This window comes from Paramormyrops kingsleyae, chromosome 1, assembly GCF_048594095.1.
Source record: "Paramormyrops kingsleyae isolate MSU_618 chromosome 1, PKINGS_0.4, whole genome shotgun sequence".
NCBI lineage: Eukaryota > Metazoa > Chordata > Actinopteri > Osteoglossiformes > Mormyridae > Paramormyrops > Paramormyrops kingsleyae.
The window spans coordinates 28,560,001-28,582,068 of record NC_132797.1 but is presented as its reverse complement, the minus strand read 5'-3'; the positions used below and the strand labels follow the sequence as shown (position 1 = coordinate 28,582,068).

At 39.5% G+C, this 22,068-nt stretch overlaps 4 protein-coding genes and 2 long non-coding RNA genes across 18 annotated transcripts in view; 2 read left to right on the top strand and 4 right to left on the bottom strand.

The window, feature by feature from the left end:
* Positions 1 to 3,270, top strand: part of jcada (junctional cadherin 5 associated a) — a 34,381-nt gene extending 31,111 nt beyond the window's left edge. For all 5 annotated transcript variants that reach the window (XM_023823628.2, XM_072712992.1, XM_023823629.2 and 2 more), the window contains one exon: positions 829 to 3,270. In XM_023823628.2, the coding sequence (XP_023679396.2) occupies positions 829 to 863 (35 nt within the window). In that variant the 3' untranslated portion in view covers positions 864 to 3,270. The remainder of the gene's footprint in view (positions 1 to 828) is intronic.
* A 3,492-nt stretch (positions 3,271 to 6,762) lies between these two features.
* mcmdc2 (minichromosome maintenance domain containing 2) lies at positions 6,763 to 14,396 on the top strand. 6 transcript variants are annotated; one of them, XM_072712947.1, is made up of 14 exons: positions 6,763 to 6,907; positions 7,580 to 7,710; positions 7,792 to 7,851; positions 8,125 to 8,254; positions 9,364 to 9,486; positions 9,746 to 9,874; positions 10,608 to 10,736; positions 10,841 to 11,078; positions 11,154 to 11,359; positions 11,519 to 11,685; positions 12,478 to 12,648; positions 12,983 to 13,125; positions 13,693 to 13,802; positions 14,031 to 14,396. In XM_072712947.1, the coding sequence occupies exons 1-14, from the start codon at positions 6,811 to 6,813 to the stop codon at positions 14,195 to 14,197; spliced, it is 2,001 nt and encodes a 666-aa protein (XP_072569048.1). In that variant the 5' UTR covers positions 6,763 to 6,810; the 3' UTR covers positions 14,198 to 14,396. The 6 variants fall into 6 exon arrangements, with proteins under 6 accessions (XP_072569048.1, XP_023679584.1, XP_023679586.1 ...); XM_023823816.2 differs by having other exon boundaries at positions 8,059 to 8,254; positions 9,773 to 9,874; XM_023823818.2 differs by having other exon boundaries at positions 8,059 to 8,254; positions 10,841 to 10,904.
* Positions 9,663 to 10,494, bottom strand: LOC140591663 (uncharacterized). The gene is made up of 2 exons (XR_011991950.1): positions 10,357 to 10,494; positions 9,663 to 9,919 (listed from the first exon to the last, which is right to left on the bottom strand). It is a non-coding gene; the product is annotated as an uncharacterized lncRNA (long non-coding RNA).
* LOC111850183 (uncharacterized) lies at positions 11,537 to 16,917 on the bottom strand. Its single transcript, XR_011991939.1, has 6 exons — positions 16,784 to 16,917; positions 15,864 to 15,944; positions 15,567 to 15,626; positions 15,295 to 15,364; positions 14,047 to 15,144; positions 11,537 to 11,551 (listed from the first exon to the last, which is right to left on the bottom strand). It is a non-coding gene; the product is annotated as an uncharacterized lncRNA (long non-coding RNA).
* Positions 16,918 to 18,110: 1,193 nt separating this feature from the next.
* LOC140577552 (transcription factor 24-like) lies at positions 18,111 to 19,865 on the bottom strand. Its single transcript, XM_072712982.1, has 2 exons — positions 19,407 to 19,865; positions 18,111 to 18,803 (listed from the first exon to the last, which is right to left on the bottom strand). Exons 1-2 carry the CDS (start codon positions 19,746 to 19,748, stop codon positions 18,690 to 18,692), a joined length of 456 nt encoding a protein of 151 aa, XP_072569083.1. The 5' UTR covers positions 19,749 to 19,865; the 3' UTR covers positions 18,111 to 18,689.
* Positions 19,866 to 21,521: 1,656 nt separating this feature from the next.
* The window catches only part of ppp1r42 (protein phosphatase 1, regulatory subunit 42), a 9,067-nt gene continuing 8,520 nt past the window's right edge, over positions 21,522 to 22,068 (bottom strand). For all 4 annotated transcript variants that reach the window (XM_023823524.2, XM_023823527.2, XM_023823525.2 and 1 more), the window contains one exon: positions 21,522 to 22,068. This exon is cut by the window's right edge. The gene's annotated coding sequence lies outside the window, so the exon portion shown is untranslated.

Genomic DNA, 22,068 nt, shown 5'->3' with positions numbered 1-22,068 from the left:
AGTTTAGCACACCAGGCTGTTCCCAGGTGGAAGCAGATGACCCAGTGATTCATATTCCTGGATACAGTAGAATCCAGGTAATTTGCCTGGAAGAAAATCATTTTTATTTTTGGAGTAGAACGAAACGGAAACAATATAGCTTTGAAAAAGAATGTATTCATAGTTTGTTACATTTCTCATGAAGTGCAGCCCATGAGAGCACTTCTCTTTATTATAATTTGTCTTAAAGATACTAAAAACAAACTGTTAATGAATTAAAATGTAACACATAAAAATTAGGCAACATAAGGTTGAATTCCAAATGGCTACATTCCAATTAAATCCCTGCGAGGGAAATCTTTATGACACTGAACAATCTAAATCACTTGTGATTCAGACATTAGAACCTTGGACAGCAAACACTGATACCCGTTTGGTCCTTTTTGCAGGCGTGGTTTAAATGGTCTTTCTAACGATACAGGCAGAGTTGATGAGGGAGGATGGTCTGAGCCTTCACAAGAGACTTAACTCAGTGAACCAGAAATTCAGATCTAATGCAGGGTTACAACTTCGTTTTTGGTTCCTCTACATCAGGGGTCTCCAACTCCAGTCCTGGAGAGCTACTATCCAGTAGGTTTTCTATCCTACCTGGCTTCTGATGAGCCACACCTGTTCTCAGGTAAATACCAGGAACAGGTGTGGCTCATCAGAAGCCAAGTAGGATAGAAAACCTACTGGATAGTAGCTCTCCAGGACCGGAGTTGGAGAACCCTGCTCTACATGTTCTGAAGATGTTTTTCTTACAGCATAGACAAGTAAAGTAACTGCTGCTTTCCGTTTGCTTTCCAGATTCCTATGACCCTACTCGAGTCGAAAGGGTGTAGACCCGGACTGTCATCTCCATTTTAGAATCAGCGCCGACACTGTGACCTGGCAACCCACGAGAATGCCTTCATTTCATGCCAGTCCTGCGGAAATGGCCTTCTTCTTCGACACGAGTATTGTGTACACTGTCATCGGGCGCTGTGCTGAACCCTCTTCTACTGCCAAAGGGGTGTGGCCCTCAGAAGGGGCATCTTTTCTCATGTTGTTCTCTCATCCCTCGTTCCCTCCAAAACGCAGTTTCTCCCACCAACGTTATGCAATTCTGTAACGTGCACCAAGGTTTTTTTTAATATTGAGAAAAAAAAAATGTTTTTGTGAAACGAGCACTGCTCATACATTCACGGTTTAGTTACCAGATCGCTGTCAATATGTGAATGTAATTGCTTGTGTTTTCTGAACAAAATAGAAATGACAGAAGAGCAGTGCAGAATGTTCCTTTACAATCTGTGTTGTCAACACCAAATATATATAGTTTAAAATGTAAAGGTTTATTAGAACTTTATAAAAACTGATTATTTTTTTAGCACATGACCATCTGCCATAAATCATTAAAAAAGTTATTTGTGCCATAACCAGATCAGTATTTCTAATGATTAAATGTTCATTATTAGCTTTTTTCAGGGGGAGGGTTACTTTGAAGCTAGGGGACAGGTCTGATCAGGTTAAGAGCACTGGTGCATTTAATTGTATCAGAAACAGCAATATTGTTGCATAGAACAATGCTGTCCAGACATGCTTTAAACAGTGTGAAGATCTCTGCGGGAACACACCATTAAAAAAAAGTCTTGCTTTAAATATTTGCCATGAAAGGTGTGTCCACACGCACATTTCTCTCTGTCTACCACAGATTTTAAACATTATACAAAACTTTTCATTTCATAAAGTATTTATTTTTATTCCATCAAACCTGCCTGCTTAATGTACAAAATAAAGTATATTTTATCTATATATTGAGATTTTTATTTAACCCTACTGTTTTTGTTGCCCATTTTCATTAAGCTTTAAGAAGTATTGTATGCCTGATGATTATAATAATATATACAGAATTTTCTACAATAATGCTTTTCAAAAAAGGATAAACAAAATGAAAAGAAATTTCAAATAATAAATGCAGTGTACCATGAACACACTGTTTATGGTAAGTTCTACTGAACCAATAAATATTTGGAAATACTAACAGTTTTATTGGTAGTCTCTAAGTAATACATTTTACATACGAGCATAAGAGTGTAAAAGTTTTCATATGAAAGCAGATCTGGCCAAAATACTATAATGCATAGTATGACAACATTTTAAAATGGTGTGTTTATATTTTTGTTTTTAAAGGTGAAAATATTTACATTATTTTGACTTAAAGCTAATTAATGCATTATTTCTTGCATCTTAATCTCACAAAAGCTCCACAATAGGTCAGTTATAATCATCAAACTGCTTCACCTTAGTTTTTAGTCATTAGCTGAAGTGTTAACATTACATAATATGAAACTCAAATTTGTCGATTTGTAGTGTTATCAATTGAAACTACTGATTATTGACTCATTTTCATTTAAAGGGACTTAAACATTGAAGTGTTCCATACAGAATGATAGCAATAAAATTGTGTTTGTGTCTTTCTGCTTGCCGCAAATGTAATTTTTTTCTCTTTTGTTCGCTTGCAATATGGACATGAGAGAACAGGATGAGTTTTCAGACATCAAAAACTTTTCTCGGTCAGACCTTAATAGTGAGAGAATGTTTCTGAGGTATGATTGGCAGGATTAGACCCGAGGCATGGTGTTACTGCTGTTGGTCTTGACCGTAATGCTTGATGGCATCATTGTTCTCATTTGTCATCGATCTGAACACCTTGATGGTGTATGTTTGTTGGCTCCAGTGTTGTAGATTTCACTCAACCCACCACGCTGTCCGTGGAAACAACCCCCAGCCCTTGGCTTACCAAGTGGACTGTTCTAACTAGTTGTCATTAATCTTTTATATTGCCGGTTATGTGCAACATAAATAATTATGCACATTGTGTTGTAATATTTTCTATTTTCATATGAAATTGAAATGCTTTTTTGTACACAGGCATTGCTTTTCTTGCATGAAATGAAATTAAAATGAATGAAATGAAATGAGAGGGAAGGAAGGGGAAAATGTTTTGCAAATAATTGCATTTGGTACTCTAGTCTACCCAATACATTATCTTTCATATTACATATTTTTATTTTGAAAACTATGCCAAGTATTTAAATCAAAACGAGCTATTTTTAGAGTATTTTAAAAGGGAACTCTTTTTTTTCCTCAAGGCACATCTCAACCTTTGTATTTATGAACATGAAAATGACCATAACATACAGTCGTATGAGTGTGCTTCTGTTGTATGTTAATGCAGACTTATTCGTAAATAAATTCTTTGCATGATGATTTTCGTGTCTTATTTTGAAATGATTGTATTAAATCAAATATTTTAAAATGTATTTGTTATTGAGGGAAATACAGAGACCTATTGTTAGAAATTGTTAGAAATAAGAATTCAATCAGAATTGTTAGAAACAAGAATTCAAAACAAATGTTGCGCACACCACCTCGCAGTGGACCTTAGTTTTATGTTGGTGGTGGTATTTCGCTCACGGGGGAAAATAGTTGGGGACCCCTGTAGCCTGTATCATAAAACTGGATTTCTTGCTTAGCCAGATAACTTAAAGGATTTAAGGTACCCCAATTTAAATGGCCTTTACTTTTGTAATTTACATTTAGCTCAGACTACCTTAAATCCAACAAGTTATCTGGCTAAGCAAGAAACCTTCTTTGTGATACAGGCACCAGCCCTCTAAGAAAGCATGGCATATATAGACACACACGCACTATATATGGAGAAAAGTATTGGGACACCTGGCCATTACACCTAAAGAACTTTTATGACAACCCATTCTATATCCAAAGGCCCCGAAATGGAGTTGGTCTCCCCTTTGCAACTATAACAGCTGCCACTCTTCTGGGAAGGCTTTCCACAGGTTTACGGAGTGTGTCTGTGGAAATTTTCTCCAATTTATCCAAAAGAGCATTTGTGGGGTCAGGCATTGATGTTGGACATGAAAGCCTGGCCTGCAATCTCCATTCTAGTTCATCACAAAGGTGTTTGATGGGGTTGAGGTCAGGGCTCTGTTCGAGCCAGTCAAGTTCTTCCATACCATACACACCCAACCATGTCTTTATGGACCTAGCTTTGTGCGTGGGGCACAGACATGCTGGAACAGAAAGGGGTTTACGTCAAACTGTTCCCACAAAGTTGGAAGCATAGAGTTATCAAAAGTGCCTCGGCATGCTGAATCATTAAGAGTTCCCTTCACTGGAACTAAGGGGCCTAGCCCAACCCCTGAACAACAACCCCATACCATTATCCCTCCTCCACCAAACTATAGAGCTGGCACAATGCAGTGTGGCAGGTAATGTTCTCCTGGCATCTGCCAAACCCAGAATCAGACTGCCAGACAGAGAAGCATGATTTGCCACTCCACAGAACATATTTCCACTGATCTAGAGTGCAGTGGGAGTGTGCTTTAGGGTGCTTTTCCACCGCACCAGCTACTGTACTTTCGGTACTTCCATAAAGTACCAAAAGTATGGTACTTCTTTTGTGTCGGTTTTCCACTGGCATAAAAACTGGTACCAGCACCAAATGACATCATCAGTGACTGCCCCTAACTGACATCATCACAAAGCGTGGCACAGTATTTATTTCACTGGATTCAAACATGTTATTATGATCCTTCACTATCCTGTAGTCCTGCTTAAGTTTTTTGATTTTCAAGCGGCATTGTTCGTTGTTTCGCGTGTGCCCCATTTCTTCCAAGCGGCTTGCTATTACGGCAAATACTTTTTTATTTCGAGTCGTGTCATCCAAATCCCACTGGATCTGTTCATCCGACCATATGGCGATTAAAGCCTGTGTTTCCTCATTTGTCCATCCTTCCATTTTCCTTTTTTATATTTTTGTTTCTACTGCTTTTTATTTAATTTCTCGCTGTTCACTGTGTGTTTCAAAAACTGGTGGTTGTATTTTGTGTTTCAGCGGCAGGCTATTTGCATAACCAATCAACAGCAAATACGTTTGCAAGTCCCACCCCAAAGTACCGAAGTACCAAAGAAGTACCCCAGCTGGTTTGGCACTTTCAGTACTGGAACTTTCGGTACTGGTACTCCACCGGAAGACAATGGAAAAGCGAAAGTACCGAAAGTACCTTCCCGAAAGTACCATACTTTGTCTGGTGGAAAAGCGCCCTTACATTACTCCATCCGACGCGTGGCATTGCGCTTGATGATGTGAGGCTTGCTTGCAGCTACTAGGCCATGGAAGCCCAATCCATGAAACTCTCAGCGCACAGTTTTTTGTGCTAGGAAGTTTGGAACTCTGCAGTTATTGAGTCAACAGACCATTGGCAACTTCTGCGTACTATGCGTCTCAGCACTCGGCGACCCCTCTCTGTCACCTTACGTGGTCTGCCACTTCTTGGCTAAGTTACTGTTGTTCCTAAACGCTTCCACATTGCAATAATCCAACTTACAGTCGGCTGTGGAATATCTAGCAGTGGAGACATTTCCAAACCTGCCTTGCAAAGGAGGCATCCTATGACAGTACCATGCATGCATTCACTGAGCTCTTCAGAATGACCCATTGCATCACAAATATTTGTAAACCTGACTGCATGGCTAGGTGCTTGACTTTATATACCTACAGCAATGGGTGTGAATGAAACACTTAAATTCAGTGGTTGAGAGGTGTGTCCCAATACATTTGTTCATGTAGTGTGTGTGTGCATGTGTGTATTCAGTCAGAGCTATAGCTGATTAATAGAAAGTGTCTTTTTCGCCAATAAAATACACTTAAAGAATGTATACTATATATGTCTTTAGCCAAACAATCTCATGACAAGGCACACTCTACACACACGCTGCATAGTCAGTGATGATTACAGCATTGTGCATTTTCATTACATTATTCATTAGATTAGTTTTTTTTTATTTTAAATTAAGTTACATTGAAAGTGGGTGGCAACACTTTCCAGTTAAATTCAAATGTTGTAAAAATAGTGATTGATATTTTATTACTGAAAGCATTATTGCAGGCTAGATTTTTTTGTAGTTTTTGTATTAACTATGGTATCTCAAGTATACAAGTACAGGCCACTTGTTACGATACATTTTTAAATTATTATTTTATGTAAAAACTGAAGGTGTACGGTATAGTGTCATAACTGTCGCGCCCAGCTCGTACGATCCTCCTGTGTGCCACGCTCCCTTGTTAACCCCGTGTGGAATCCTTACGTTTAGAGGCTGTTCTACGTTTCCTGCCATTAGTCTTGTGTATTTCAGTCCGCGTTCAAGTCTGTTTCCCCAGTCATTAAAGTTACGTGTGTCTATTGACAGAATTAGAATTGATTCCTACAATAAATCCCTAATTCCCGATCCTACGTCTCCCTGCTCCTGCTTCCGCATTTCCCTACGTGAGAATAACTAGTAGAATAAGCCATTAGATTATAGAATAAATAATTATCAATGTATTCAAAATACTGGAGTTCACAATATCATGTAGGATTATAATTTCCCTATCAAACAGATCAAAGTAAACCTTTGGAAGGGTTATTTCAAGCGCATTATTTCTAGTCAACGACTGTATGTCCAGGATTTTTACATTACTGAGGTGACAACCCTAAGTAAATATACTTGGTTCCTTCATTTTTTACTCCTCTCGAAATTCGACCAAAGTTCGCTCCATTGACAAGTTTTAACCAGTCCTGGTGAACCCAAATATCTGAGAAAATACAATGAATCGAAATGCATCCTCATTATGTTCCAGGATTACAAGCGTCTAGTTACAAATATCAATGCATTTTCAATAAGAGTTATCGCGACGGCAGTGACGCGTGGCGGCCGCGCGGCCCTTTCTTCAGAAGCAGCGGGAAAATGGCAGAGCTTCTGGAGATGAAGGTGGCCGCCGTGTCCTACCTGGACAGGAGCGGTGGGCTGCGACGCTTCATTGAAGACTGTAAAGTACTGGGCGGTGGGTTGTGGCAACCCCCACAATGACACCCAAGTAAAGCGACGCGGATAGTTGCTTTCGCGACGTTTAAGCTGTTTTTGGTTGAGTTTTTAGTTGTGCCCATTGGAACCACCAATCTGCCTGGTCGGCGTTACCTAAAAAAGTATGGCGCTTTAAAACCTAACGTCGGTTTAACGAGCAGGATAGCAAGTATGCGGCGTTTGGCCGAATAAGCGGACAATGTCTGCAGTAAACCTTTAAGAAAATTAAACATTTTTTAAGTGTCTCCGAAATTTGTTGGTTCCACTAGGTCTTTTAGGAAGAACAAATTTCATAAAATAAGTAACCATTGAATCAACCTGCCCAGGTGTACAAGTTTCGTAAATGTTTCGTAAATAGGGTGTCCCCCCCTCCCTATTTGTTTTTTTTTTTTTATGTGTGAGGTGTATTTTAGGACTAGTGGGGGTTTCATACTTATTACGACATACGTCTTTCACGTAAAATATACTTTAACTTACGTGTTGGTTGTTTCAAAAACATGCCGAATCTCATGTTAAGCAGTTAAATAGTAAAATGTCGGTTATCACCCAATGGGCTGTGATGTGTATTTTTAACCCCACCCCCCACCATTTGAGATATACGTGTTGCATATATTGGGAGGGATTATGTGATGTTAAACTTTACTTCGTACAGATCCCCAGCAAACGGAGGCCGTGTACCGGTTCTGTATTACCGTGAATCCCTCCGATGTAATAGAAACCGATGCCCGCCTTGGGGACTGGGTCCTGCACGATTCTTTCAGAGCCACAGCTTTGTTCCAGTCAGTAAGTGAAACAATTACTAAACGTTACTTTAGTGTAAGTGATGAATTGCAATCATTATTATGAGTTTTTCCTGTTTTGTAGGTGTGTTTCCTGTCAATTAAGACACTATCACTCATTGAGAAGATAGATACAGAAAATCAGGTACTGTAGTCCATGATTTCTCTTTGAACACCATGGATTTAGTTGTGCAAAAAAGCATGGTTTGAAAAGCAGTGGCATGGCAATTAAAGAAATTAATTGAAGTTTTTTAATGTTCCTGATTATAAATGATATGGTAGTAGAACATTGGTTCTAAGTGGAACAACACTGTAGTTGTGCAGACCATGATGTTGTTTGTCCTGCCATCAGGTGAATGTAGTGCTAAAGCTCATGCAACTGCCTCTCCTCCCTGGCTACATGCTGGACCTGCATAAGTTTCCACGTGTGTGCAGTCCCATGCGTCCCCAAGCTCTGGAGGGCCTGGCCATAGCCATGACCCGGGTCACCAAATACACCCAAGGTGCCCGGTTTCTCTGCACACAGGGAACTTGCCCCTGCTCCACAGGTAACCCAGCCAGAACTGATGCTGGGCTGAAACCTAGTAGCAGTGGCACAGTATTTTTCTGCTTATCCAGATGTATCTGAATGCATTAGGGCCTCATCAGCTTCCAGGTCTCTAACATACCCAGTAGACTCTCAGTTAACTACTGCCCATTGCACTGTCATCCTGCATGGTGGGGATAAATGCTTCTCTGTGCACAGTATGAACAGTATGTCCACACACTGCAGTCACTGACAGATGTTGAGCCTTAACAAGAGCTTCAGTTGTTCTCCCAGATGTTCTGTTCATTTTACATTTTAACAAGAATGGTACACAACTTTGTATAAGTATCCATTAGCATTAGCATTCACATTCTGAATCATGGAATAAATAGCACTTTAAAAGCCTGTCATGTTTGTGCTTGAATGTCACACATCTTATTTGTAGGGTGTAATCTATCAGAAGGTATTCCTCCATGCAAAAAAAAAACAACCATGAAAACAAAAGCCATTGTGCTCATCCATGCTGGTTTTTATCACAGAGCTCTTAGTTAAGCAGTCTTGCTTGAGCTATTGATTTATCTCTGACCCAGATTTGGAATTTTTTCTCGATTTATATTATTTTTTTGAATGACTATTAAATGATTCTTTAAGCTGCATTCGCACACATGACGATGTGTAAATGAAAATGTTTTTATGTTTGCTTTTTAAAATGACTAACACATAACTAAATAATTGACATTTGATATATTTATTAATGATGTGTACATGTTCCTACATTTGGAACCATTAAGTAACCTACTTTATATGTGACTGGATGCATTTTTCTGGATACATCAAATGAGCTATTTTGTTAGCTGGATCAAGAATCAAGATACGCATTGGAAGCGCAGGTTTTCCCCAGTAACAGGACTTGGAAAACTAGGGCAGTGGCTCTGCATCAGCAGGACGTGCCTTTCCTGGAACTAAGGGAATGGCATATATTATGTGGATACATAACACAGAATTACCATTAAACTACCAGTAAAATTATACATATGTAGGAGTGTGGACAATATAAAGTAACTGGTGAACTATTAAACGACCAACATGCTAAACTAATAGGAAGGTCCTGGGGTCTGCCTGCTGTTACAGGGTTCCATCACATTCGAGTACATACCCCAGGGGCAACAGAATCTGCCACGGTGAGGAGCTCCTTCACCTGCAAGCTGTGTTCTTCGCCTCTCAGAGAGGATATGAAGTCCAGGGTGCTGGGAGGTGAGAGAATCACTGTGGCCTCCCGCTGGGCAAACTTTGAAGTAGACCTGGAGGGTTTTTACATATAGCAGTTTCTGGTTGGTTTCTTCTGTATTATTTGGTCCAGTTTGATTATCCTTTCAAACGTTACTATATAATACTATATTTCCTGAAACCAAAGAGTTTAAATATTCAGATTCACCTTTCAACTATGTTTAATGTAACAGCTGAATAAGAAAGGGAAGATGGTGGAGCCTTAAACTGCTTCATGGTTGCCTAGGGATTCCTCATGGTGCCTTTATGACAGATAAGCAGATGGTAGAAATGATTGATGCGCGAGCTGTGGATATCCTGAGTACCCACCCTCCACACTCCCTCCGTTACCAGTCTGTGACCTTGTTCCTCAGAGGTAGGCCCCATTTAAAGGTTTGGTGAGCTGTTTTGGGTCTTTTTCCTGAAGAATTATTTCACTTAAATTAGCATTAATGAGCATTAATTAGAAATTTCCAGTTAAGTATGAAATGCCATTATATCAAAAACAATTGTGTAATGTAAAAAGACTGGAAATATTATGTATATTATGTATTATTTACAACAAATCATGTACAGTTAGTGAAATATTTGTTATTGTTCAGTATCTGCATTTGCCTGGTCTATATCTTTCCAAATCAATTAGTGTTTATGAATAGATGATCTAGTTAATATATATTTTTTTAATTTCCGTTTAGACTGAGTCCTACTGCACTGACCATAGTTAGAATTTGCACCATGTAATTTGCTGATTAAGACCATACTGATCGGAACAAACTGGCTTCATTTCTCTGAGAGAGGGAGGGGAAAAACATGGGATTTGTTATGTCTATGGTAGGGGAGACTGAGTTTATTGGTTACCTTTGTTGAGGGTCGTGTGACTCATCCTGTCAGAGCTTAGCCCCTCCTACACATTGCCAGTTCATTTGCAGTGTGAAAGAGAGGGCAAGGCCATGAATCAGGGGTGCACATATTAACTACCCGCTGCTTTCCATGGCTAACAGGAGGCCAGTGTGTTCAGCCAAGGGTAGTTGACTGGGGGAAAATAAGGAATAAGAATGTAAAATGTTAGAGAAATATGCTGAATGTTTGCTTTGATTCTCCATGCTTAGATGAACTATGTGATTCCATGAAGATTGGTAAGCTGTATCGAGTGGTGGGCATTCCAGCACATGTTCACCAGTGGCCACATGTCACTTGGAGCATAGAGGCCAGCAGTGTTCAGCCATGGGAGCCAAAAAGTAACTCCCGCTTGTAATTTATGACTTCGTGTTTGGATATAATTCTCTGCTTTATCATTTGCTGCTGTGAGTTATGATTGCTCAGTCTTGGCCCCTGCATTCAGGTCCTGGAGCTGTCAGCAGTAACTTCCAGTCCCTGTTGGTGGTCACCTCCTGCTCACCATGGAGGTTTACAGCCGTCATGGCCAGCATGTTCGGGTCACCTGTGGTTCCTCCAGGCCTCTACAGCACCCTAAAGCTTTGTTTGCTCCTGAGCCTGGTGCAAACTAGAGAGAATGAGCAGGATTCACCCCATTACTTAGACGTACTGGCTCTGAGTAGTGACACTCTCATCATAGACAGGTGTTCTCACCAGCATCACCAAATTAAAAGTATAAACTTGGTTTTAAAGGTACATAAAAAAGCTTGTTGTTGAAGGTTGATGACCTACAGCCTGGCCCTTGCGAGTCGGGGGATACGACACCAGGCATCTGGGGAGATGTTGGCCACCCTGTCTGAAGATGAACATGGTGCTGGGACGGCCAACATTCACGCTGGTGCTGCTTTCCTGGCCACTGGGGGCATATGCCTCCTGGGAGATCTAGCAACTTACAGGAAGGATAAACTGGAGGTGCTACAGTCAGGTGCACTTTCGACCATTAACCTTCCCAGCACTAACCCTCTGTAACTAATATCCTGCCTTCTGATTGACCTGTTTCATCGCTAAGCTCCCAGCTTTTAAACTGCCATCCTACTGTTAAGCATTCTGCTGCTAACTTTTCTGCCACTGACTGTTCTTTCAGTGTTGGAGACCAGGACTGCCAGTGTGTTCTTTCCTGCAAAGAAGTATGGAGAGGATACAGATCAAAAGCTTTCCTTCTCTATCCAGTGCAGCTTCTGGGCACTGGGTGACACAGGCGCTCATGCCAAGAGGACAGTGAAGGGAGACAGTATCATTCTGGGTTCGATGGTTAGTGCACTCCAGATCAATACAAGAGTTGTGCTTACTCAGGATGGCATGTTCAATGAGCTCATGTAAAACGTCTCCACGTGAACCTCATTTTTTTGTGGATTACAGTTATCCCTTCCTCTCTTTATATAGTACCTGTTAAAAGTCTGGGCACACCTGCTTTTATTGTGTTTGTCTCTGTAGTGAAAGACTTCAAGGCAATAAATGAATACATATCAAATAAAGCATCATCCAAGAGAAATGTTCAACACCGCATTCAGTGACAGCATTCTTTCAGCCAGCTTCCAGATGTAGCACCTGGAATGCATCTCCAACAGTCCTGAAGGCATTTCCACAAGTTCTGGGCACAATTTGGCTACCTTGCTCTTTTCGATTCAACTCATCCAAAACCACCTATATGGTTTAGACCCGGGAATTGTGAGGGACAGGTCATCTGTCACAGAACTACACTTTTTTTCCTAGTTCACAAGATAATGCTTAATAACCTTGAGGTGTGCTTAGGGTCATTATCTTGTTGAAAAACATGAACTTCAGTAGGTATGTATACTGGTACTTGGTACTGTATGTGTACAAAGATAAAAGGAGAATGTTCTCAATTTTGAAATATATGACTAGCCATGCTGAGATGATTGGGCAGAAATTTAGAATGAGGAAGCAATCAGTATCCCTTTTGGAGAAATTTGGCTGTTTGTGTGTGATTGGCAGTTGAATTGAGTTTAGTGATCCACGAAATTCACAAAAAAGATCATAGAATTTTTAAATGCTGCATCACCATTGAATATCTTGCTGTAGGAAATGGGGTCAGTTCCTGCCCAGCTTGCAGAGACCTTTGGCCTGGTGGTTCAATGTCGCCACAATCGCACTCTGCTGCCCCTCACCGTCCACACCCTCAGGCACGCCATCACACCAGGGGACCCCCTGTATCCCGCCAGCATGCAGTTCACTACACAGGATTACCAGGATGTACGTCATATACAGGGAATGGCTCAAAATGCCAAGCTCCACCCATGTTTACTTGACAGATTTTAGATAACTCACCAGATATTAGGGGTAACTGGGAAAGGTCTAATATGTTGTCTGAATTAACTAAAATGATGTGAACAGGTAAAATATGTACATGGAATTGTTTAGCTATTAGACTTGGTTTGAATAAAAGAGTATGCCGTGCTCACCACACAAAGAAAATGTAGTGATGTGAAACAGAAATGCAATCTGATCTTATGACTAAACTAGTGGAGGATGAATAATTGCATTTGCTGAACAAAGGACATTTTATGTTTACCAACACCCTGCCCAGCTCCTGGACCATGCACGCAGCCTGCAGGTGGAGCTCAGTCCCCAAGCGGAAAGGATGATCCATGGCTACTTTGCAGCAAGCCGCAGGCTGCGCTCCAGTACAGGACCAAGCCCCTTGCTCTCAGCTGCCTACTTTAGACTCCTGTACGCACAATCGCATCATGGGCTTGTACAGCACAGGAGTATTCATGGACATAGGTTTGAAATTGGGAATAGGCTTTCTAATGGAGAAGTCTTTCGAGTTCAGCAAATGTATGGTCAGAAGCAGAAATCCATTACAAGTCATTTAGATGCTATTTATTTTTCACCACTAGATGGAGTATTTTTACTATTTGTTCTTAGGTGCATTTTAACCCAGAATGTGCTCAGGCTTATGACAGTTGCAGAACCCTTGAATATTTTTTTTCTTTTTTTTTTGGCAGACTTGCAGTGATTGTGGTATGAGGCCACAGTGGCTGCTATAGTAGTTTTAAATTAACATTGTTTCAAATAAAAAAAGTCTCTCCAACTTTGTTGGTGAAAATAGGCTGCCCACTGGAAAGTGGGCTAATCATCAGATTTAAGTCAATACCGTTATTTTCTGTCCAGACAGTGACTGTAATGAGTTGAGGGCTGGATCACAAACACGGCAGGCTATAGTTTCTTCAGAGGATATCACTGGATATGTCTGATGTTGAGTGTGTCCAAGTCCACCTTATCTTTGTTTGCTAGTGTATCCATGGCAGAGGCTCACTGTAAACTGAGTCTAAGGACCAGGGTGTCAGTGGAGGATGCAGTGGTTGCAGTGCTGCTGTGTGAAGCATCACTCACCCTGAAGTATGGTGAGTATCAATCTTACTCTGGCCATGTTTCCTTTGCTCACTATATATCAGACCATGGGTGTGGCAGTTATGTTAGCCTATTCGGTGACCCAGCCCAGTTGTCATTGGTTTAGTTAATAGAGCCATTGCTGATATTAAGAAAGGAACATAAGCTGAAGGTCAGTAAATTCTGAAAATATATTTCTGCTATGATACAGCTACAGTATAAATATACCTATAAATTTACAGGTGCCTCTGCACTCACCATTCCTCCTGAGGCTGTGTTCCCTTGTGACCTGCATGATTTTGAATCCTTACACCAGAGGGATATGGCCCTGGATCAGCTGCACCAGCAGATCCTACACTTCATCTACGCCTATGCGCCCGGGGCTGCAAACTACATCACCGAAGAGTAGAGAACCAGGTTGCTGTTAGCCTCCGCTGTGCTTCTGGACTGTAAGCCAGACAGTGTCGTTATATTTGCTCGTTTTACAATCTATCCCAGCTCATTTAGTTTAGATCAAAGTCAACTACTTCTTGTTACTAGGTGGGATATAAAGCAATATGAAATGGCTCTGCTGTACAACTCAAAATATTACCTTCCTCCAACTTCAACTTGAGAAAAAAAATCTGTAGAAAACACTGCACAGAACATGTGAAGTATGAAATTGGTAGGAGGAACCAAATCAGGACAGATCCGAGTAGTAAGGTTTAAAGTGGTTTATTATGACAAAGGGCCAGCTAGAATACAGAAGCACTGTGCAGCTCTTAGTAGGTTCTCATAAAACCTTGTTTCCATTAAATCCCAGAGGAGGAGAAATTTGGTTTACAGGGACCAACTAACTACTGAGATTTATGCCATGTAGGTTTTACTCTAAATTCCTTACTGTAGTTGTTGACTGGAAGCACACAGTTGAAGTTTCGTTAAAGGAACTACTTCACTCAGTAGCCAAGTATTCGAAGGTTCAGAGGAGTTTCACCTACAATCGAAATATTGACCTAACATGTAATAGTAATTCTGACCCTTATAGGCATCAGAGTGCCACTCCAGTTAAACTTGGCTGAGGATCCGCTACATATTCAGTTGAACATGTCATTAAAAAGAACTGACAAAACCCATGTGCTTCCAGGACATAGCTGAAAAAGTCACTACCTTAGGCTCCTGTAGAACTGTTGTTAATGACTCAGAATGCTAATCTCAGCACCCCAGATACAGTCAGCTGGGTAAACGGCCAAAAAAGTTCAGTTTCAGCAAACCGCTAAAACAGGCTATACACTTACTGTCCAACAAAAATCCATTTCTCACCCAAATAAAACAGCCATCTTTGCTGGCAGAAGCCCATCCTCTGGATAACTTCCACATCTGTAAGCAAAAACAGCCATTAAGTTAAGCAATGAAGTCCATCAATCTTGCAACTGCTTGTCCTGGTCTGGGCTTTAGGGTGGCTTGGAGCCAATCCCAAAAAGGGTTTAAGAGCTAAACTTTTCAGAAGCAATGACCAGTCCAACTCACCATGGTCTACGTGGACATTTCTCAGGCTCCCCACACTTTCATTTTGGGTCTAGAACCTTCATCTGTACATCTTATAGGAAACAGAAGCAGCAGTTTGGTTTTATGGCTACTGACAAAGTTACACACCATTCCACTAACTAGTAACATAAATGGATTCTCAGATACTCGATTTCAACATTCCAAATTGGTCTGATGGGTAAACGGCAAAAATATAGCATCATCACAGATCCAGTCCCACCACAGTGAGTGCACCACCAGGCATGCAGACATACCTCCAACTCAGTGGCCATTTTCAACACCTGGCTCTTAATCTCCTCAGGTAATTTTCATGCCTACAAAAAAAAAGATCATCTTTGTATGAAACGTGTCACATATTCAATACTATGCCACGGTCAGTCACTGGGAACTCAGAAAAATATGAAAGTCAGCACCCCAATCTGGTCTGAAGGGTAAACGGCAAAAACAATTCATCACAGTTCCAGCAACATCTGAGGACACCATGAATTCACATATTAAAATGACCATTTTCAATGGAGGATGTCACATTAGCATTTATTTATAAAACTTACCCATCTACTGTAGCATCTGCCATTCAGGTTTCCACACAGTTCAATAGAAATGGCAGGGACACCCAGAGTCCCAGACTAGTTCTGTGGATGGCAGAAGTGTTTTCAATTAGTTTGTAGGAAGCTAGAATCACACCTGCAAATCCTCCATCCAGGCTTTGATTAGTTTTCCCTTAAATTCTCAAGATAATGAGGGAAGATGGAGAAAGAGACAATGCTCATGACAGATGAGCTCAAGGTCAGAGGCCTTAAATAGGACAGCTTGGCAGCAGCTTTACACCAAAGACTATTGAACGTCAGGGCCTTCAAGAGCAGGCCAAAGTCCCCCACACGCTTGCGGCACTGTGACCAATCAGAAGCGCTCACGATTAAAACTACCAAAATGGATCTATGAGGATAGAATCAAACTGTTAACGTGAATAACCGCAATACGAAAACATTCAGATTTTTTACGGACAGCTGTATTTACGCGCTAGTTACCGTTTTCTTCAGAAAAACACTAAATAAAATAATTCTAATAAAATTAAATAAAAATTAAATTCTAAAACGTCAGAAAAGGCGTTTGGCTGCATCATTTAGTAGTGAGGTTAAATATCCTACAGGTGAAATAGCTAGTTAGCTAGCCAGCTCGGCATTTTAGACGTGCGCTTCAGGATAGTTACACGTGGTTTGAGTGTCCTGGGGTGAATAATTGGTGACTTCAGCCATTTTAATGTATATAATTTATCTTTCTCATGTGTTTATTACCAAATAAGACAGAATGCCATGACAATCAATAAATTAAACCAACTAATACTGCATTTCTCGCCTCATTGAACTGGAGATGTTAATGGAAATGAAGATGTGGACAGCAAGCTAGTTATTATGAAACCAAAATATCACAAATACGTCATCGTTTATAAACACAATTTTATTATACATACCGATGCAAGCATTTCCAGAGCAAAATGAAAGAAAAGGCCCTTTTAACACCATATGTCTCGCAGCCGCCATCGCTCCCCTGAGGCTGAAGTAAGCGCAAAAGAGCGCCTTCCGGCTGTCGATGCTCTTTGTACTGGCACCGGAGCATGCGCACGGCGTGCCTTCTGCGTATGCAACGAGCATTGCCGGGTCACTGTGGAAATAATAGCTACTTCGCATCAGCACACCCCAATTCTCTGTGTTGTTGCCCTGGAAGGGGAGATTAATGTCGCCGGAGTAAATGTTTATTAAACCAGGGGGCTGTACTACGAAGCGGGGTTACTGGCTTATCGGGGTAACTTGTCGGATTTAAGGTAGTCTGGGCAAAATGTAAGTGAACGAATATGAAGTTCATTTAAACTGTGGTAGCTTAAATCCGACAAGTTACCCACAAGCCAGTAACCCCGCTTCGTAGTACGGGCCGCTGGTGGTTGTCTGTTTGTCCCAAGAATGCGCTTGAATAATCTTTTTAACTTCAAACCGATTAAGTCTGCTTTGTTGTATGTACATGTGGCTTTTTAAAGTAAATTTGGAGCATGATGTCTTAAATGATGAAATATGCCAACGATTTTTATTTGTATTTTTTTTCGTTGAGTGTACGGCATCCGTAAATTCGACAACAGTTATTTTACTCATTTTTTCAGTCCATGTAGCCTACAGGTTTCAAAACTAGTTTTAAAGGTTTAAAGTTGACCAGTTTAATGTACCATAGTAATTAATTCACCGGATAAATGTAAATAAGACGTAAAAAATAAAGCTAAATTGAAATACATTTTCAGGAAAAAAGTACCAATACTTGTCAATACGTCACAGTCACTGTGGATGTACCCTCAAGGATCTGCCAGTTGTACCCTAGCTGTAGGTAAATGTACCTTTCAAGGTACAGAAATGTACTACTACTTTGAGGAACAATTTTGTACCATTGGGGGTACATTAATGTTGTTTGTACCTTGAGGACCAAAAACAAAACAGGGCTGTACCCATTTTTCTGACAGTGTATAGTTAGGCTACGCCACTACAGGAACTCTGGTAATTGCATTGGTCATTTTCTTTTCATTGATGTGTTTCTTTTTCACCTATAAATCTTTTAGTTACTCGAACAGAGGACTGAACATGAAAATGATAAAAATACACAATACTGTTTGATAAATTAGTTTTTCATATACATTAATACGGTACCATAAAATAGGCCTCCTTTTATAAAAAAAAATGTAATTTTTTTAAGTTTGTCATTTTGTAACGGAAAAATAGGCCTACGTTTTTGACCGAACACATAGATTCGTTTGTAATCTGAAGGGTTCGATCTATTCCCGTAATTTTATTACTTAATAATGTACGTGCAGTGTTTGCAACTTTTCTTGTCACATAATATGGAAATATGGTTACCTAGTGAGAATTTTTTGACATGATTAATGGGCTTTGAGTGAAAGTGCTTCAAATGAAAGTGCAAAACCAGCGTGTCAAACATGAAATGATCATGCCCGTCATCGCTGGAAGGTTAAATTACCAAAACCTACAGAGTTATAGTACATAAAGAGTCCAAAAGAAGTTGAAAATATATACAAACAGTTCATGAAGGTTTATACGATTCACAATACGTAATACGACTGAAATGTCTCGACGCGCGTTTAACTGTAACAAGAATGTGTGTTCATTTCTGCAATTTCTCTATGTTGGCGTTATTACGTCATTATTACATTATTAAACCATAATGTAGCGGAAAAACATCTCAGTTCAAAACTCTTGAAGTGGGAGGTGCCATGCATAGTCATTTCATAAAAATTCAGAAAACGACGTCATCGTTCGCTAACAAAAGTAAGATTTAAACATCAAACATGAAGAGGGCCACATGGTCAAGTTCCAAGTAATTTACGACCGAGAAGCAGGTGGTAGTTGGGTATGGCTCGAGTCCTCCTTTTCACCCAAGTTGTTCAGAAACTTTCCAGTAGCCCCAATGTACAATCTGGATCGCATCGGCCATTTCTGTAAGACAAGATGACAATATATGACAAATCATATAGACCATCATATAATGTGTAAAATATTTCTATTCTGAGTTTTAGAATGTTAGGGCTACTGAGGTTTGGGCGCAATATTTTTCTGGATTATGTATGACACAATATAATATTCCAGTAATAGAAACAAAAAAGTTTTATCGTCAAAAAATGTCTAATTTCGAAATTACTAGGTTAAAAACTTTCACTATAAGCTATGTGTGTAACCTATATTTACGAAACAGACACTGGTTACTCCTGAAATTTTAAAGATATTAAAAAGCTAAGTTCACACTTTCCGATAGATTCTATAGCTATTGTATATCAGTACACATAACAAATTGCTTTTAAAAACAATATTTATAATAAAATTATATGCAACGACATATATGAATGTTTTGGTTCATTATTTGGTTTTGTATTGATAATTGAATAATAATTGATTAAACGACAATTTTCTTTTTAATTATGCATTGTTTTATGTAATATATACAATTGTGTAATATATATTGATTATGTAATATCCACTGTACAGTCTTATGTTTACAACGCGTAGGACGAATAAATGAATACCACTCTATAGCTTACTTACTTTAACTGGGTGCAAATAACCCTCGCCTTTCATGGCGTTTAACACTTCAGTTTGTTTTGTGCTTTCTGCCGCTTGTATTCCATCTTCTTGCAAAGTTCTAGTTAGATGAGCGATGTAGGTGGTGGCCAAAATCAAGACGTCCAGTTTGGATAGTTTGGTGTCTGGTGGTACTGACGGTAGTGTCCTCTGAAGCTCCAAAAAAGCGTGCCGCAGAGTCTGTACTCTGCTCCTTTCCCGGGCTGCGCTAGCCGCAGCTGGGCGTCCTCTGGCACCAAGGCTGCTGGGTTTGATCACCCTGGAACTCGGACTTGAGCTTGGACTTGATGTAGTTGTCTTGTCCATTGTCACCGTGACATTTCCCCCCTATATAACCGATGAATATCTTCCAGTTATAGGAACCAGTTAGTACGAATGAGCTGGAGGATGTGTAAAAACTGTCCTTACTAATTGTGACTAGGACTTAAGTTCTGCTTCCAATGAATACAGCCGGTGCGTCAATGTTTAAGGTATAATATGTTGTTTTGGCGAGATGCCAGTTAATCAGGTTCAGGTACACAGCTTTAAAACGTTTACTGATTTAATTCCCACAGTGAAACATATTGTAAATAAAATAAAATAATCTTATCCTGTTTCTAATTTAGATTGTGTCACATTTAAATAAATATTATATTGAATATTCTTCCTTATGGCGTATGCTTTAATGCTGTCTATTTATAATATGAAAAATTGTTGATCTAACATCTAGAGTTATATGCATACAAACATCTGTATCAACCGAATTTACCTTTTTTCTTTTGTGAAATTTCACGTGTTTTGTTAGACTGATGCAAACCGCGGTCTCTCTCCGGGTGGAAGAATTCTTCACTCAGTTGAACGAAAGTAATCCGTAGCTATATAAGCCAGTGGATGTTGTTAAAGAAAATGCGCTGCTTCTTGGGCTTGCGACGTGAAACTCTCACCTGACTGAAATTACATGCCCCACGAACCCCCGATTTTACGAAAACCCAAAAAGCTGACAGCTACTCACTCCGGTATAATTAATCAAACACGCGAAAATCCCTGGCAACCGGACACAAGCACAGTTTTTCCCTTTAGTTACATATCTCCTGGAAAACGGAAAGCTATATTTCACGATGAAGAAGCAACGCTTTACATTCGTATTCTCTTCTTTTAATACACACCACTGAATAAAAAAGCACAACTTCCACTTACTACATAGGAATCATTCTTTAAAGTTTTCCAGATCTTGGGTAATTTAATGTAATTTCCGGCATTCAAATCAGCCTACCATTTTCCTCTGATTTTATATAATACACTTATTTTACTTTGTCTTGCTCGAAATAGCCTATTAATTTTCAGATTAACTTCATATACATTATCAAGCTGTGACAAAATGGTTAGATGTGGTCGGTATCACGTATTTTCTGCTTGATGTAAAGTTTGATGTAAATAAGCAGCCAATAAATAAGCCCAAACAGTGCAATCAACAGGCCATTTTGAGGAAATACTTGCGAGACTTGTAAATTAATCACTCTGATTTCCAATGTCTGCAAAGCTGATGTTTGCAAATTAACGACTGGAATTATCCGTAGAGCGTCACAGACTGTTTTGTAAGACTGTTTTTGTAAGGATGAAATAACCACGTTGCTCTGGGCCACAAATTATGAATCAAAGCTGAAAAAGCTAGGTAAGTGTATTACACTAATTACTGTATTCTGAATCTTTCCCATAGACCTACTGGTTTGATTTTGAAATACCGCTTTAGGAGCGCAGTGAATATCTTACATAAAATGTAGGCTATTTCTCTTAATGGCGTACCTTTCTGTGGCTCTATTAGTTGTATTGTAGCGTAAAAGGCTAACGATAAAGTGTGCACCCAATAGACAAGGGCATGTTTATATGTCATAATGCATTTTTCTGTGGTGTTCCGGGTAACTTGACAGTGAATGAATTGATGTAATATTCATGGAATTACTATTGTATTGCAGTTGAATGTGAACGGATATGACGGAATAAATATATACGTGACGCACCAAATGCTGGAAAAAAAATCGCAGTCAAAACACTTTGCTATTGTTTATGGGTTTTTAATGTTGTGAAATTAACACAGGCATAATTATTTCGGAAATTGAAATATTTAATTTAACAGAAGGAACGCGACAAATAGATACCATTAGCAGCTTTCTTTATTCGGTATTTTTGAATTATATACTGTAACAAGTAATTCATATAGATTTTATACGAAATTCACACATTCATACACTTTTCCTGATATTTTTCATATTCCTAAGCTCCACTGTCTTGTATGTTGTATTAGTATATTTGAAATGCTACCTGGGTTATTGCAACACGTACAATTCTTGCTTTCATAGAATGTCTTTATTGTCATTGTACATGTAAAACGAAATTCTCACTCAACAAATAAAATTGCCCAAAAACACATATGAATAATGTTAAATAATGTCAAAACAACTTGCTTGACTTTAAGGTAATTATAACAACACAATTTTAAATTCTTTTTGAATTTAACCAGCACATTGACGTGGATATATGTGAACATCCAGTATGTCAGGATAACATACAACATTTCGATTATCAGTACGCTTTCCAGTCCTAGGTGTAAGATTGAAACAAGTGCAGCCATAAATGCCCTCAGCAGTGT

Bases quoted from the DNA above. Each gene is read 5' to 3' on its own strand.
- LOC140577552 (XM_072712982.1), bottom strand. From the start codon at position 19,748: ATGGACAAGACAACTACATCAAGTCCAAGCTCAAGTCCGAGTTCCAGG. The intron at 18,804-19,406 runs GTAAGTAAGCTA...CTTGTCTTACAG, and splicing joins GTTATTTGCACCCAGTTAAA to AAATGGCCGATGCGATCCAG.
- mcmdc2 (XM_023823815.2), top strand. From the start codon at position 6,811: ATGGCAGAGCTTCTGGAGATGAAGGTGGCCGCCGTGTCCTACCTGGAC. The intron at 6,908-7,579 runs GTGGGTTGTGGC...TACTTCGTACAG, and splicing joins AGACTGTAAAGTACTGGGCG to ATCCCCAGCAAACGGAGGCC. The intron at 13,126-13,692 runs GTACGCACAATC...TTTGTTTGCTAG, and splicing joins GCTGCCTACTTTAGACTCCT to TGTATCCATGGCAGAGGCTC.